Consider the following 14611-nt stretch of genomic DNA (forward strand, 5'->3'; position numbering starts at 1 on the left):
ACCTTAAAATAATTATAACAAGACAAATATTTATTCAGACTTACACAGTGTAGATCGTCTAAACACTGGATATTTCACATACAATTATGTTCCAGAGATAAACATAGTAATACATGTACAATAAACATTAGCAGCATCGTTTACGAAAAGGCTAGGTAAAATAATTGTTATATATGGAGTATTACTATTTGAAATTAAGTAACAACATAAGAATATTATTTAATAACATCAGAGCTTCTTGTACATATTTGGCTTTATTAATCATTTAAAATTCATTCGTTGTGTTCAGCAATTAGTGGAATTTATAGACAGAAGGCCTAATGTTTTAACATTCCTTGAAATAAGGTCTTCTAATATTAACGTGTAAAGGACATTTACAAACAAAATGAAACTCATCTTCAACATCTCATTAGTTATAACAGAGACATATTTTGACCACCACATCTTCTTTGTGGCAGACTCGGAGTTCGGAGGTTTGTGTCGTATTGTCTTATTGATTTAGGTAATACATCTATATAGTTTTCGTTAACAAACGTAGGCTTAACCACATGGTACATATCTAAAATAGAGCTATTCTCAACGCATCGAAACCACTTTTATTTATAGGTATCAATTAAAACAGTTTTAAAATGTGGAATACATGTATATATTTTAACATCGACAGAGCTTGGACGATTAAACACGTATTTTAAACAATCGTTTACAGAACTTTAAGTGTACCCTTTCCAATTCCATTGATTTTGTTTTACCACATATCGCACATGCATAATTCAGTATAGACCCAACAAAAGCATAGAATAGCTTAAATTTTGTTTTTTTATTCCAAGTCAAACTTTTTGCATTTTTTAAAATATTCATAGCTTTAAGTGCTTTTCCACATAAATATTCTTGAATTAACTGAACATTTCCAGTATAATTATAAACGTTTCCCAAATAAGTAAAATCATGTGATACTTATATTTGCTGAAATTTTAAATGTCCAAGTTTCGGATTTAAATAATCTGCCCCGTTTGCGAAACACCAATATTTTAGTGATATCACTTTTTATCTTTAATCACCAGCAATATACAGTAATTTGATACAAGATCTGTGTTTCTGCACTTCCCCGGACGATTTCCCGATAATTGTTGAATAGCAACAATATCAATACAATGTCTTCAATACTTAGACAACAAAGGGGAGATAACTTCACCTTGTTTTAAAACTACAGCATAGTTAAAATAATCTGAGTATGATGTACACTGCTTAACACACGACTTTACATGTTCATACATATTTGTTATTATTCTCAGCAGTTTTCCTTATATGCCGGCTTTGTATATTTTCAGCATTAATTCATTTCGATAAACAGTACCAAAACATTTCATCATGTCAACGTATAAAACTTAAAGTCTGTTATTTTCTTTCACATATTTTTGAAACAAGGATGTATATAGCGTCAGTTAGTGAGCGCCCTTTCCTGAATCCAAATGGGGCGTCCGAAAGTATTAACGTTTAATTGGGAACCCAACACAGTCAAGTGATCCTGCTCCCTGAAAATGTAAACGAAAACGTTGTTTGGTCACTGAATTCATTAAAAACGCGTCCTACAAATTCTTCGATATTTCGTTCATGGCAACCAAATTATCAATTGAAGATAAACCGTTATGAGGAAAGTATTCCAACTGACTCGTATCACATGTTCTCTCAACACGATACTTCGATGATTTACAGAAATTAAGCAGTCTAATTCCGTGATTAGTGTGAGACCTATCAACAGAGGCCCTACCAGAGTACATATCTGGGTCTTAGTATCATAACAAAATGTACAATATCATTAATAAAAATAACGTAACTGTTACCATGGATTGTATTGTCAGGTACGACAGAATTACTATTGTTTAATAAATGTTGTGTACCGTTAATAATAATTGTTATCGCATTTGCATGCATTATTGTCACAGGATATGCTTTTAAATTTAGAAACTGTTCATTGATTGTTTATTTGAATGTATATGTATTATGAATGTTGTCGAATAAAGGGTATTGAACTGTAACAGGAATACTTATCAGTTACTGCTTAACAACAAGAACGGTAACGTGTTTTTTAAGAGGCTGTATTATTTCTTATTGATTGTGACATTTTTGATTATACGTTTTATACTGAGGGAAACCTCAGCATACAGTAGAATTAAGCACGATCTATTATAATACATAGATAAGTTCAGACATATATTCTGATATTTAACTCTCCTCAGGGGACTGTCCGGCCGATTACATCCGGTTTCTGCAATGGTGCGTCAAGGTTGTGGACGATCAGGCGCTGACATGGTGGGAGGCAAGAAGCTTCTGTAACCTCAGAGACACGCAGTTACTGCGAATTAAATCGTGAGTTGTTTAAAACAATATTAAAATTCCAAATAATAAGTTCAAATACTCATATATTGTTTCGCGTTGGTGTTTATTGACATATTTCCTTTTTATTTCTTATTTCTTAGCACCAGTGGCGCCGACATGGTTGACAAAACCAATAGTAGAAAATCGATTGTTGAATAATAAACGGCGACTTATTTTCTTATAGTGAAATGCATATATTGCTGTATGGAACATTTCAAAACTGTTTGTTGTTTGATATGAACATACATTTCCAGATCTGATATGCAGTACATTGTCCAAAAAGCAGAGCAGTTCTTCTCCTTCAATACATCCATTTGGCTGGGATTTGCGGGTAATTTATTTATATCATAACAAGACTTACATTCGGTGCAATTGTGTTGATAATAAAGGTAAAATTCGCTCCTTTAATAATATGATGTCATGAATTTCTGTCTTGGTATCTTAAAATCGTATGATTGACCTGTTTTGTACGTCGATTGTTATAACTGTTTTCGTTGGCGTTTTGGGCAACCATGGCAACTGTGTGTGCGTATTTATTATTAGCAGAAAATTTAACAAATAAGTTTATCGCTTTGTGTGGTTTACCGTTTAAGAAGTTAAAATGTGATTTTAACGCGCATGCTTTTAGCAAACGGCTCCGACGGGTGGCAGTGGTTTGACGAAATAGACTCGAGAAATGCTTCCTTTGGGGACTTTGAAAACGACAAAGTAGAGAGCAACATTCCGTCTGCCTCTCACTGTGGTATCGTAACAGGTTTGTTCAGTATACGTCTGCCTCTCGCTGTAGTATTGTAACAGGTTTGTTCGGTATACGTCTGCCTCTCGCTGTGGTATTGTAACAGGTTTGTTCGGTATACGTCTGCCTCTCGCTGTGGTATTGTAACAGGTTTGTTCGGTATACGTCTGCCTCTCGCTGTGGTATTGTAACAGGTTTGTTCGGTATACGTCTGCCTCTCGCTGTGGTATTGTAACAGGTTTGTTCGGTATACGTCTGCCTCTCGCTGTGGTATTGTAACAGGTTTGTTCGGTATACGTCTGCCTCTCGCTGTGGTATTGTAACAGGTTTGTTCGGTATACGTCTGCCTCTCGCTGTGGTATTGTAACAGGTTTGTTCGGTATACGTCTGCCTCTCGCTGTGGTATTGTAACAGGTTTGTTCGGTATACGAAATATTATATTCCATAAGTTTGCTTTGATGAAAGTTGAGGCTTTAAAAATGTACTGCGACATTTTGATTTTCTGTTCTATCTTCGCATATTTCCTATTGCAATCTGCTTTCAAAATAAAAGTTAATAACAATTAATCTAACAATAAAGGATTCTCGTTACATTCCAAGTTTCACTCCCCCCTCCCCCCAATATTTTCATAACCAATAATTACAAAAGTACCTCTTAGGAATAAACATATTGATGAAGAAGGACTTATTTGGTATATACATGTATTTATTTTTTGATGCATTATATATACATTTATGAAAGTAAATTACGTGTAACAGGTGAAAATAATAATAAATAAACTCACGCTGTTTGTTTTCTCCCATCAGAAAGCCTGAAATAATAAATAATTACCAAAATCTAGTCATATGTCATTAAAAATTTATAACGACAGAAGGAAAAAAAATGTGTGTGTAATGTATAATGTATACTTCCTCGAAAAAAAGAATGATATATTATTTTCCCCGCACAAATTTTAAGCTCAAGCCTCACTTGCAATGGCACCCACGTTTGCACGAATGAAATGCCATTACCATTCGACATTTGATAAATTTAGTTTAATTAAGTTATGTTTTAATACTTTAAAATTATGGATAGTTCATAATAAACTCATAACGTAACAAACCACATTGTACCTACACAGATCAGGAAGGAGTAAGTCAGCTTTACCTTAAACATTTATGTTTTCTTTGAGGTAAAATTTATATTTTAAATTTTAACTTTTGAAATAAATGAACTTGTTCGCACTTTTTAATATGTCTTCAAATGTCATTTAATGTATGTACTTAGATGTATTATACTATTTAGGAAAATCTTATATATTAATAATACATAAATAACTGTGTCAATGTGTGCTCCATTGAAGCCAACGGCACGTGGAGCACGGCAGACTGTGGCAGCACTTCTGTAGGGACCGTCTGTCTAGGATGTGCCGCCGGCTCCAGGGGTGACCAGTGCAATGGGTACAGAGAGCCCGGACCCGGGCCGACACTAAATTTATTGCGTATGTTATTTTCAATTAGATTAGTTTAAGAATGTGTTTGCGTATCGGTAACTGAACTTGCATATAACAGTCGCGCATTGCATCATCAAAGAGGGTATGATTAAACTTACATACAACTATCACGCATTTTACAATAAAACAGCCTATAATTGAACTGGCATATTTTAGTCACATATGTTATCACCAAAGACCGTATAATTGAACAGGCGTATAACGGTTCAACATCTTATCATCAAATAGCGAGGCTGAACATGCATATAACATTCGCCCATTTTATCGTCAAATCGCCTTATTGAACATGCATATAACCGCCACATATTTTGTCATCATATAGCATTATTGAACATGCATAGAACAGTCACACATTTTATAATCTGAAGTCATGAAATAAAACATGCATATAACAGTCACAAATTTTATAATCTGAGGGCATGAAAAAGAACATGCATATAACAGTCACACATTTTATAATCTGAAGTCATGAAATAGAACATGCATGTAACAGTCACACATTTTATAATCTGAAGACATGAAATAGAACATGCATATAACAGTCACACACTTTATATTAAATATAATGTAATTGAATATGCCATAAAAAGCCGCACATTTTTTAATCAAAGAGCATGCAATTCAATTTAAGACTGTTGTATTGCGATGTATGCAATGTGGCTCAATAATGACCTTTTTTTTCTTTAATTATTTGTATAACGTTGGAATAAAGATTTTGTTCTTAATTTGATATTAATGCTGAAAGGATCACACAATTTTGGTGACTGACAAGATACATAAAAGTTGCGATTAAAAAAACAACTCTGTATATTTTGAATGCGTCATTAGAACACTAATGTTCGTAACGAATGATACATCCTCAAGGTTTTGTTACACTCAAGATTAAAATCATGACAATTAAAACTTTGATTTGATATTTAATCTGGTTATAAATTGTTTAGAAAAAGTTTGCACTTGATCATTCATATTATTGTATTTGTTTATGATGCATTTGGTTACTTGTGATATTCGCATATTTTTTCAGCCAAGTATGTCTGTCCATTCGGCTTCACCGTGAATTCTGCGGATTGTTACCGCAAGGTTCCCGGGGGCACAGTCGACTGGTACACTGCGCGGGGTATTTGTGCCGCGGAGGGGGCATTCCTGGCCTCACCGGTATCCGAGGAACATCGCCAGTATCTTCGCCGTGAGTCACAACATTTCATTCATAATCATATTAGCCTCGTTCTGGGAAAACTGGGTTTAATGCATGTGCGTAAAGTGTCGTCCCAGATTAGCCTGTGCAGTCCATATTATAATTATGAAGGGCTGTCCGGTAAGCGAAGTGGTCTGTTCACGCGCTTCTCATCTAGGCGGCCTGGGTTCAATCCCAGTCCCGGCACATGTGAGCTTAGTAAATGGTCGCCATACCGCACAGGTGGAGTTTCCCGTGTTACTCCGGCCCCCTCCACCATACATGTGAGCTTAGTGAATGGTCGCCATACCGCACAGGTGGAGTTTCCCCCGGGTTACTCCGGCCCCCTCCACCATACATGTGAGCTTAGTTAATGGTCGCCATACCGCACAGGTGGAGTTTCTCCGGGTTACTCCGGCCCCCTCCACCATACATGTGAGCTTAGTAAATGGTCGTCGTACCGCATAGGTTTCCCCGGGTCACCCCGGCCCCTCCACCATACAAGTAAGCTTAGTTAATGGTCGCCATACCGCACCGGTGGAGTTTCCCCGGCCCCTCCACCATACATGTTAGATTAGTTAATGATCGCCATACCACACAGGTGGAGTTTTCCCGGGTTACTCCGGCCCCCTCCACCATACATGTGAGCTTAGTGAATGGTCGCCATTCCACACAGGTGGAGTTTCTCTGGGTTACTCCGGCCCCTCCACCATACATGTGAGCTTAGTTAATGGTCGCAATACCGCACAAGTGGAGTTTCCCCGGGTTACTCCGGCCCCCTCCACCATACATGTAAGCTTAGTTAATGGTCGCAATACCGCACAGGTGGAGTTTCCCCGGGTTTATTCCGGCCCTCTCAACCATACATGTGAGCTTAGTGAATGGTCGCCATACCGCACCGGTGGAGTTTCCCCGGGTTACCCCGGCCCCCTCCACCATACATGTGAGCTTAGTGAGTGGTCGCCATACCACACAGGTGGAGTTTCCCCGGGTAACTCCGGCCCCCCCCACCATACATTTGAGCTTAGTTAGTGGTCGCAATACCGCACAGGTGGAGTTTCCACGGGTTACTCCGGCCCCCTCATCCATACATGTGAGCTTAGTTAATGGTCGCCATACCGCACAGGTTTCCCCGGGTTACTCCGGCCCCCTCCACCATACATGTGAGCTTAGTTAATGGTCGCCATATCGCACAGGTGGAGTTTCCCCGGGTTACTCCGGCCCCCTCCACCATACATGTAAGCTTAGTTAATGGTCGCCAAACCGCATAGGTGGAGTTTCCCCGGGTTACCCCGGCACCTCCACCCCACCATACATGTAAGCTTAGTTAATGGTCGCCATACAGCCCAGGTGGAGTTTCCCCGGGTTACCCCGACCCCTACATTATACATGTAAGCTTAGTTAATGGTCGCCATACCGCAAAGGTGGAGTTTCCCCGGGCTACCCTGGCCCTCTCCACCATACATATTAGCTTAGTTAATGGTCGCCATACCGCACAGGTGGAGTTTCCCCGGGTTACCCCGGCTCACTCCACCATACATGTTAGATAAGTTAATGGTCGCCATACCGCACAGGTTTCCCCGGGTTACTCCGGCCCCTCCACCATACAGGTGAGCTTAGTTAATGGTCGCCCTACCGCACAGGTGGAGTGTCCCCGGGCTACCGCGGCCCCCTCCACCATACATGTAAGCTAAGTTAATGGTCGCCATACCGCATAGGTGGAGTTTCCCCGGGTTACCCCAGCCCCCCTCCACCATACATGTCAGCTTAGTTAATGGTCGTCGTACCGCATAGGTTTCCCCGGGTCACCCCGGCCCCTCCACCATACAAGTAAGCTTAGTTAATGGTCGCCATACCGCACAGGTGGAGTGTCCCTGGGTTACACCGTCCCCCTCCACCATAAATGTAAGCTTAGTTAATGGTCGCCATACCGCACAGGTGGAGTTTTCCCGGGTTACCCCAGTCCCCATCCACCATACATGTCAGCTTAGTTAATGGTCGCCATACCGTACCGGTGGAGTTTCCCCGGGTTACCCGGCCCCCTCCATCATACATGTAAGCTTAGTGAATGGTCGCCATACCGCACCGATGGAGTTTCCCCAGGTTAATCTAGCCACTCCACCATACATGTAAGCTTAGTTAATGGTCGCCATACCGCACAGGTTTCCCCGAATTACCCCGGCCCACTCCATCATACATATAAGCTTAGTTAATGGTCGCCATACCGTACAGATGGAGTTTCCCCGGGTTACCCCAGCCCCCTCCACCATATATAAGCTTAGTTAATGGTCGCCATACCGCACCGGTGGAGTTTCCCCGGGTTACCCCGGCCCCCTCCATCATACATGAAAGCTTAGTGAATGGTCGCCATACCGCACAGGTGGAGTTTCTCCGGGTTACCACGGCCCCCTCCACCATACAAGTAAGCTTAGTTAATGGTCGCCATACCGCACCGGTGGAGTTTCCCCGGGTTACCCCGGCCCCCTCCAGCATACATGTAAGCTTAGTGAATGGTCGCCATACCGCACAGGTGGAGTTTTCCCGGGTTACCCCGACCCCCTCCATCATACATGTAAGCTTAGTTAATGGTCGCCATACCGCCCAGGTGGAGTTTCCCCGGGTTACCCCGGCCCCCTCTACCATACATATGAGCTAAGTGAATGGTCGCCATACCGCACCGGTGGAGTTTCCCCGGGTTACCCCAGCCACCTCCACCATACATGTAAGCTTAGTTGATGGTCGCCATACCGCACCGGTGGAGTTTCCCCGGGTTATCCCAGCCCCCCTCCACCATACATGTCAGCTCAGTTAATGGTCGCCATACCGCCCAGGTGGAGTTTCCCCGGGTTACTCCGGCCCCCTCCACCATACATGTGAGCTAAGTGAATGGTCGCCATACCGCACCGGTGGAGTTTCTCCGGGTTACCCCGGCCCCCTCCACCATACATGTGAGCTAAGTGAATGGTCGTCATACCGCACAGTTGGAGTTTCCCCGGGTTACCCCGGCCCCCTCCATCATACATGTAAGCTTAGTAAATGGTCGCCATACCGCAACGGTGGAGTTTCCCCGGGTTACCCCGGCCCCCTCCATCATACATGTAAGCTTAGTGAATGGTCGCCATACCGCACAGGTGGAGTTTCCCCGGGTTACCCCGGCCCCCTCCATCATACATGTAAGCTTAGTTGATGGTCGCCATACCGCTCCGGTGGAGTTTCCCCGGGTTACCCCGGCCCCCTCCATCATACATTTAAGCTTAGTTAATGGTCGCCATACCGCACCGGTGGAGTTTCCCCGGGTTACCCTGGCCCCCTCCATCATACATGTAAGCTAAGTGAATGGTCGCCATACCGCACAGGTGGAGTTTCCCCGGGTTACCCCGGCCCCCTCCACCATACATGTAAGCTTAGTGAATGGTCGCCATACCGCACAGGTGGAGTTTACCCGGGTTACCCCGGCCCCCTCCACCATACGCAACACAAGACCTTTTTTAAAATAGAATATCTTTAAGTAAAATTAATTACACGTAGCTGGAAATTGCAGCTAACAATAATAATAATAACAACAACAACAACAACAATAATAATGATAATAATAATAATAATAATAATAATAATAATAATAATAATAATAATAATAATAATAATAATATTAACCCTATTATTACTTTGCGCAATGACCTGCGCATTTTGAATATTCATGAGAGGAACATTACAAGTGAAAACTATGTATCATCACAAAATGTTGCCTTCTCGTTTCAACAAAGTGGTAAACAGCGTAACATTTGGATGTAAGTTAAATTAAATAGTGAAGTACATGTAGGTAGTTAAAGAAAATAGTGACCGCTCCGTATGCTCTTGATTACCACTTCGTATTTTAAGGGCCTATACCCTTCATATAAACAAAGAAGGACGCGTGTATGTGAGGTACAATTTATAGAAATATATGAATAAGTTTATATGTCTCAGGTTATTGACTTTATTTTCAGCCATTATTACTGAAGATACGTGGACGTCACTTAACGATCGAGAAATGGAGGGTCGCTATGTCTGGCACGACAATACGCTTATGGTAAGTGTTATGAATTGAAACTGTTTGCATTATCGATGCATGTGCTTTGGTGTTTTTTTTGTGCGCAAAATATTATTATTATTATTAAATATTTATTATTACTATTGTTATTATTATAATTATTATACTGTCTGTCTGTCTGTCTGTCTGTCTGTCTGTCTGTCTGTCTGTCTGTCTGTCTGTCTGTCTGTCACATGTGGTTTTGTCAGGGATGCCACAGCATTATGCTACCTGGTTAATGTTGTCGGAGTAAGAACATGATATCTATATGAATCTCAAAGGACAATTATCCAGATTTAAGTTTTCAATTATTTGTGTAACCATATCGATCAAATATTTACTATTTGAAACTCTGTGCACAAACCGAGTTTCATCAAAGAAGCTTAACTATTTTTTGCGCTTTTGAAAATATTAAAAATAATTTGACAATATCGACGTCCAATTCAATGGTAGACTGTATATTTTGGTCTTCCGACTGCATATATAATTTGCTGGAAGTTGAACTTTAAATGTAATTAGAAGTCATTAAAATGACGCATTATTTATAAATAGTTGATCTCTATCACATAAACACCCAGGTCTCACGGTAATAAATTCAACTGTCTGTTGTGGTCACAAGCGAAACAGCAAAAGAAAAGCAACACCTTATTTGACGGTTCAAAAACAAATATGTGACATCTGCTTGAAATACACACATAATTGCACCGCTGACTGTACATCCGATTATAAAGTGATTTCATGAAGTAAATAAACACTGCTGAAAACAAATTGATTTAATTGAATTAATTATTGATAATACTTAAGCAATATTAGATTAAATGGTGATGCTTTCGTATATGTATTGCCGTCTTGAACGCTTATTAGGAATATGCAATTCATGATTAATTATAAATGGCTTGAATCTGTCATTTAAGCGCTTAGGTATATCGGGTAATGTTGCGCCTTTATATTTTTTTTATAGCTTGGACAACAGTTGCATTATTTTTTAAATAAGAAAGCGCTAAGAAAAATCACGAATCATTATTTTGTTCTGATATCGGGGGATCTCCACTAATGGCGATTTGATTGTATGTACAGAATTATTTCTGATTATAGCATTTACCGTAATCACGTGATAGTAACGATTGCGACGTCCATGCCGAGACAGTTATTTTTCGCCGTTGTATACCCTTTATTACTTTTGTTTATTTTTTTAAATGACGCTCACTTTCCAGCCATATCAGTAAAAATGTTATTAACGTTTATTTTTGTATTTAAATTCGCTTTATATCTCTACTTTACTTCCCGCAAATTTTCTTAGTGGAACCCTTATTAGGTCATCCCGCTAAGAAATTTCGCAGCGAGTAAAGTCGAGATATAGAGCGAATATAACTATGAAATAAACGCCAGTAACTTTCTTGCTAATATAGTTGGAAAGTGAGCGGAATTTAAAAACTTAATACAAGTAATAAAGGGCAACAAAAACGGCGACAAATACCTGCCTCGGCATGGACGTCGCTATCTTGATAATCACGTGATTACCCCCTCTGATTGGTTGATTAAATAATTTTTTACTGAAATGTATTGATTCTAAAAAAGATGTATTTACCTAAAGGTTGGGCCAGGTGATTGGGCTGCTAACGAACCCAACAATTACGAGATCGGTGGTACCTACTCTGAAAACTGTGTGCTCATGAGATACACGCGTGACGTCACGTCGCGGGGACGCTGGAGGGACGTACCCTGTAGCTTCAAGGCAGGGGTCGTCTGTCAGAAGAGGGCTGGTATGCGTTTACAAATAATAGACTTAATCCGGATTCGGCTTAATTTGAATAAAATCCACCTATCTGCAAGTACAAACAAATCTTACTCATTTAGTTTAAAAAATAAAATAACATACCGTATCAACCATTATTATATAATGGAATAATTCAAAGTCACATACCGGATCGATCGTTATTATCTTATTTAATTACTTTAAAATCACATACCGTATCAACCGTTATTATTTTATTCAATTACTAAATAATCACATACCATATCAACCGTTATTATCCTATACAATTACCAAATTATCATTTGATCAGACAATAGGCCAGATTTGTTTGTACCGGTGGATAGGATGGGTTTTCCAAAATGATTTGGATCCGGATTACAACAATTGTCAATCACGTTTTAATTAAACTACACTATAAATAATTTTTGTACGGAAATCACGTGTTTAAAGTTTCACATACAAAGGCTGACATGTAAAAATCATATAAATTAACAAATTTCGTTTTTCAGAGCTTTTAGCACAATGATGGTAATAGAAACGTGTAACTGAATTATGCTTAACACGAATCCAATGATAAAAAGTTAGTTGTGTTTTTTTCAAAGCGTGTATAGCATGTTTCAAGTTCACTGATCCTAGGATCTTAGTAATGCTTCACACCCAAATGCACTGTTAAAAGTCAAGCGATGCTCTGTTTAAGGCTACACATCGCCCTTGGTAAAGTTGCAACAAACAGTTCCGTCGCATATAAAGCCATAGACGGTGTTATTGGCGGAAGGTCGGACACGAAGCCTGATCTTTGCGCTGTCCTGAATAAGACCGCCCTTGCAGACCCCGCCTGGCAACTTGACCTCGGGGTCGCCTACCCTATTGGCACGGTCATCATCCACAGATTCGTCACCAACTCATGTCAGTAAATGACTTGATCGCATTTCGTTCGCATACATTTAATTAAAGTTAGTTTATAGTGTGTGTTCAAAAAGGATACACTACCTGGTAATTCTCCAAATAATACACGGTGATTGAAAAATAGAGTATATTTGTTCATGCGCCACGCGTGAAAATATTATTTTTCTATGATCACGAGTGAAATAACAAACGATCTTACACTGACATGAACAACTTTTCTGTTTCTTTATTGCCCCCTTTTCAAGAAAATAATTAACAGCTGTTTCACTTTCGCTGAAAAGTTACCCTTTCTCCCGTGGCGTGCCTAAATACATTTCAATACACAAAATGACGTCATTATTCCAGCGAAATTCTCCAGTTAAACTCTTTTTCAATGTAAATAAACGGTGAAAAAGCATTAAATAAAAAGAAAATATGTTGTATTCGATGGAATACCAATTTTAATTCACTCGTGATCATAAAAAATATGATAATCTTGATATTACTTACTTACTTAGTCCTCTTGCACATAAGGCCTTCACTAGAGTACGCCAATGTAGCCGGTCCTTAGCCCAAGTTTGTATCTGACCCCAGCTCCATCTCTCCTTCCTCATATCTTTGTCAACTGATCTGCGCCATGTTTATTTAGGTCGGCCTCTTGGACGTCTGCCGATAGGTGTCCATCTTAAAGCAACTCGTGGAATAGCTTCCTCTTCCATTCGTAGTACATGACCAATCCAACGCCATCTCTTCGATGTTTTATTTTCAATAGAAAGGGAGTTTGTGTTAGTCCTATGATGGAGCTCTGCGTTGGTTATAATGTTAGGCCAAAATATACGAAGAGTCCTCCTAAGACATCTCCTTTGGAATACTTTCAGCTTGTTACATATTGATGTGGAGGTCTTCCAGGACTCTGATCCATATAGCAGGACAGCAAGTACATTACTCTTGAAGATCCTTATTTTGGTGGTAATTGACAAATTTTTGGATTTCCAGATGTTACGGAGGGCAGCAAAACTACCTCTTGCTTTGGATAATCTATTATTAACATCCTCTTCAGAGTTTCCATCGCTTGTCACTTTACTACCTAGATATATAAAATCATTTACTTCCCGAATGGTAATGTTATTAATGGTAATAGGCTGGTCAGTTTTTGCATTGATTCTCATAATCTTTGTTTTGTTTCCATTGATAGTAAGTCCAATTTCCTTCTCTAAACTGTCTACATTCTTGGTCTTGGTTTGTATATCCTGGTGTCGTTGGGTCAATAGAGCGATGTCATCTGCAAAACCAAGTTCCTCCAATGACTCGGTAAAGGTCCTCTGTAAGCCCCTAACTGAGCCTTCTGTTTCTCATCAGCCAATCAATGCAAAGTGAAAATAGGAGGGGGGATAGAATGCATCCTTGTTTCACACCTGTTTTTATTTCGAGGTTTTCTGTGAGAGATGAGCCACAAATCACCTTGGCGCTGAAGTCTGTGTAAAGCATCTTTATGATGGACGAAATCTTATCCGGTATCCCATAGTGGGCAAAAATTCTCCACAAAGCGGGTTTGTGTATGCTATCAAATGCCTTTTGAAAATCTATAAAATTGGCGTAAATTGTAGCATTCCATTCACGGCTCTGCTCTATGATCTGTCTAAGTGTAAAAATCTGGTCTGAACAAAACCTTCCTTCCCTGAAGCCTGCTTGGTTCTTACGCAGTAGCTTATCTAGACATGTTGAAATTCTATTAAGGATTATACGGCTCAATACTTTACTGGTAACTGACAACAGCAGTATTCCTCTCCAATTATTACAATTTGTAAGGTCTCCCTTTTTAGGTAATTTAACAATTATGTCCACCTTCCAATCACCCGGTTCTGTCTCGTAGATCCATATTTTCCTCATGATATTAGCTAGTAATACAGGCGTCATCTGTTCCTCTACTTTAAGTAGTTCTGCTTGTATATTATCAATTCCAGGTGCTTCCCCATTCTTCAATTTTTGGATGGCAAGTCTGATCTCATGTTCTGATGGTGGTTCTAAGTTGACGTTTAATGGTACTTCAGCTGGGGGAATTTCTGCTTCTGTATCTGTGCTGTCTTTGTTTAGTACTCTTTCAAAGTGTTCTTACCACCACT

The 14611-nt window shown here is 39.8% G+C and overlaps 2 protein-coding genes across 2 annotated transcripts in view; both read left to right on the forward strand.

Moving 5' to 3' along the window:
* The window catches only part of LOC127859695 (C-type mannose receptor 2-like), a 29842-nt gene extending 17713 nt beyond the window's left edge, over positions 1 to 12129 (forward strand). The window contains exons 9-16 of the mRNA XM_052397201.1: positions 2238 to 2367; positions 2631 to 2707; positions 3005 to 3130; positions 4455 to 4592; positions 5629 to 5790; positions 9765 to 9847; positions 11442 to 11610; positions 12113 to 12129. Of these exons, the coding sequence (XP_052253161.1) occupies positions 2238 to 2367; positions 2631 to 2707; positions 3005 to 3130; positions 4455 to 4592; positions 5629 to 5790; positions 9765 to 9847; positions 11442 to 11610; positions 12113 to 12129 (902 nt within the window). The remainder of the gene's footprint in view (positions 1 to 2237; positions 2368 to 2630; positions 2708 to 3004; positions 3131 to 4454; positions 4593 to 5628; positions 5791 to 9764; positions 9848 to 11441; positions 11611 to 12112) is intronic.
* Positions 12130 to 12286: 157 nt separating this feature from the next.
* The window catches only part of LOC127859696 (uncharacterized), a 99099-nt gene continuing 96774 nt past the window's right edge, over positions 12287 to 14611 (forward strand). Inside the window, exon 1 of the mRNA XM_052397202.1 lies at positions 12287 to 12509. Coding sequence (XP_052253162.1) covers positions 12287 to 12509 — 223 coding nt within the window. The remainder of the gene's footprint in view (positions 12510 to 14611) is intronic.

The sequence above is a fragment of the Dreissena polymorpha genome, chromosome 15 (assembly GCF_020536995.1).
Source record: "Dreissena polymorpha isolate Duluth1 chromosome 15, UMN_Dpol_1.0, whole genome shotgun sequence".
NCBI lineage: Eukaryota > Metazoa > Mollusca > Bivalvia > Myida > Dreissenidae > Dreissena > Dreissena polymorpha.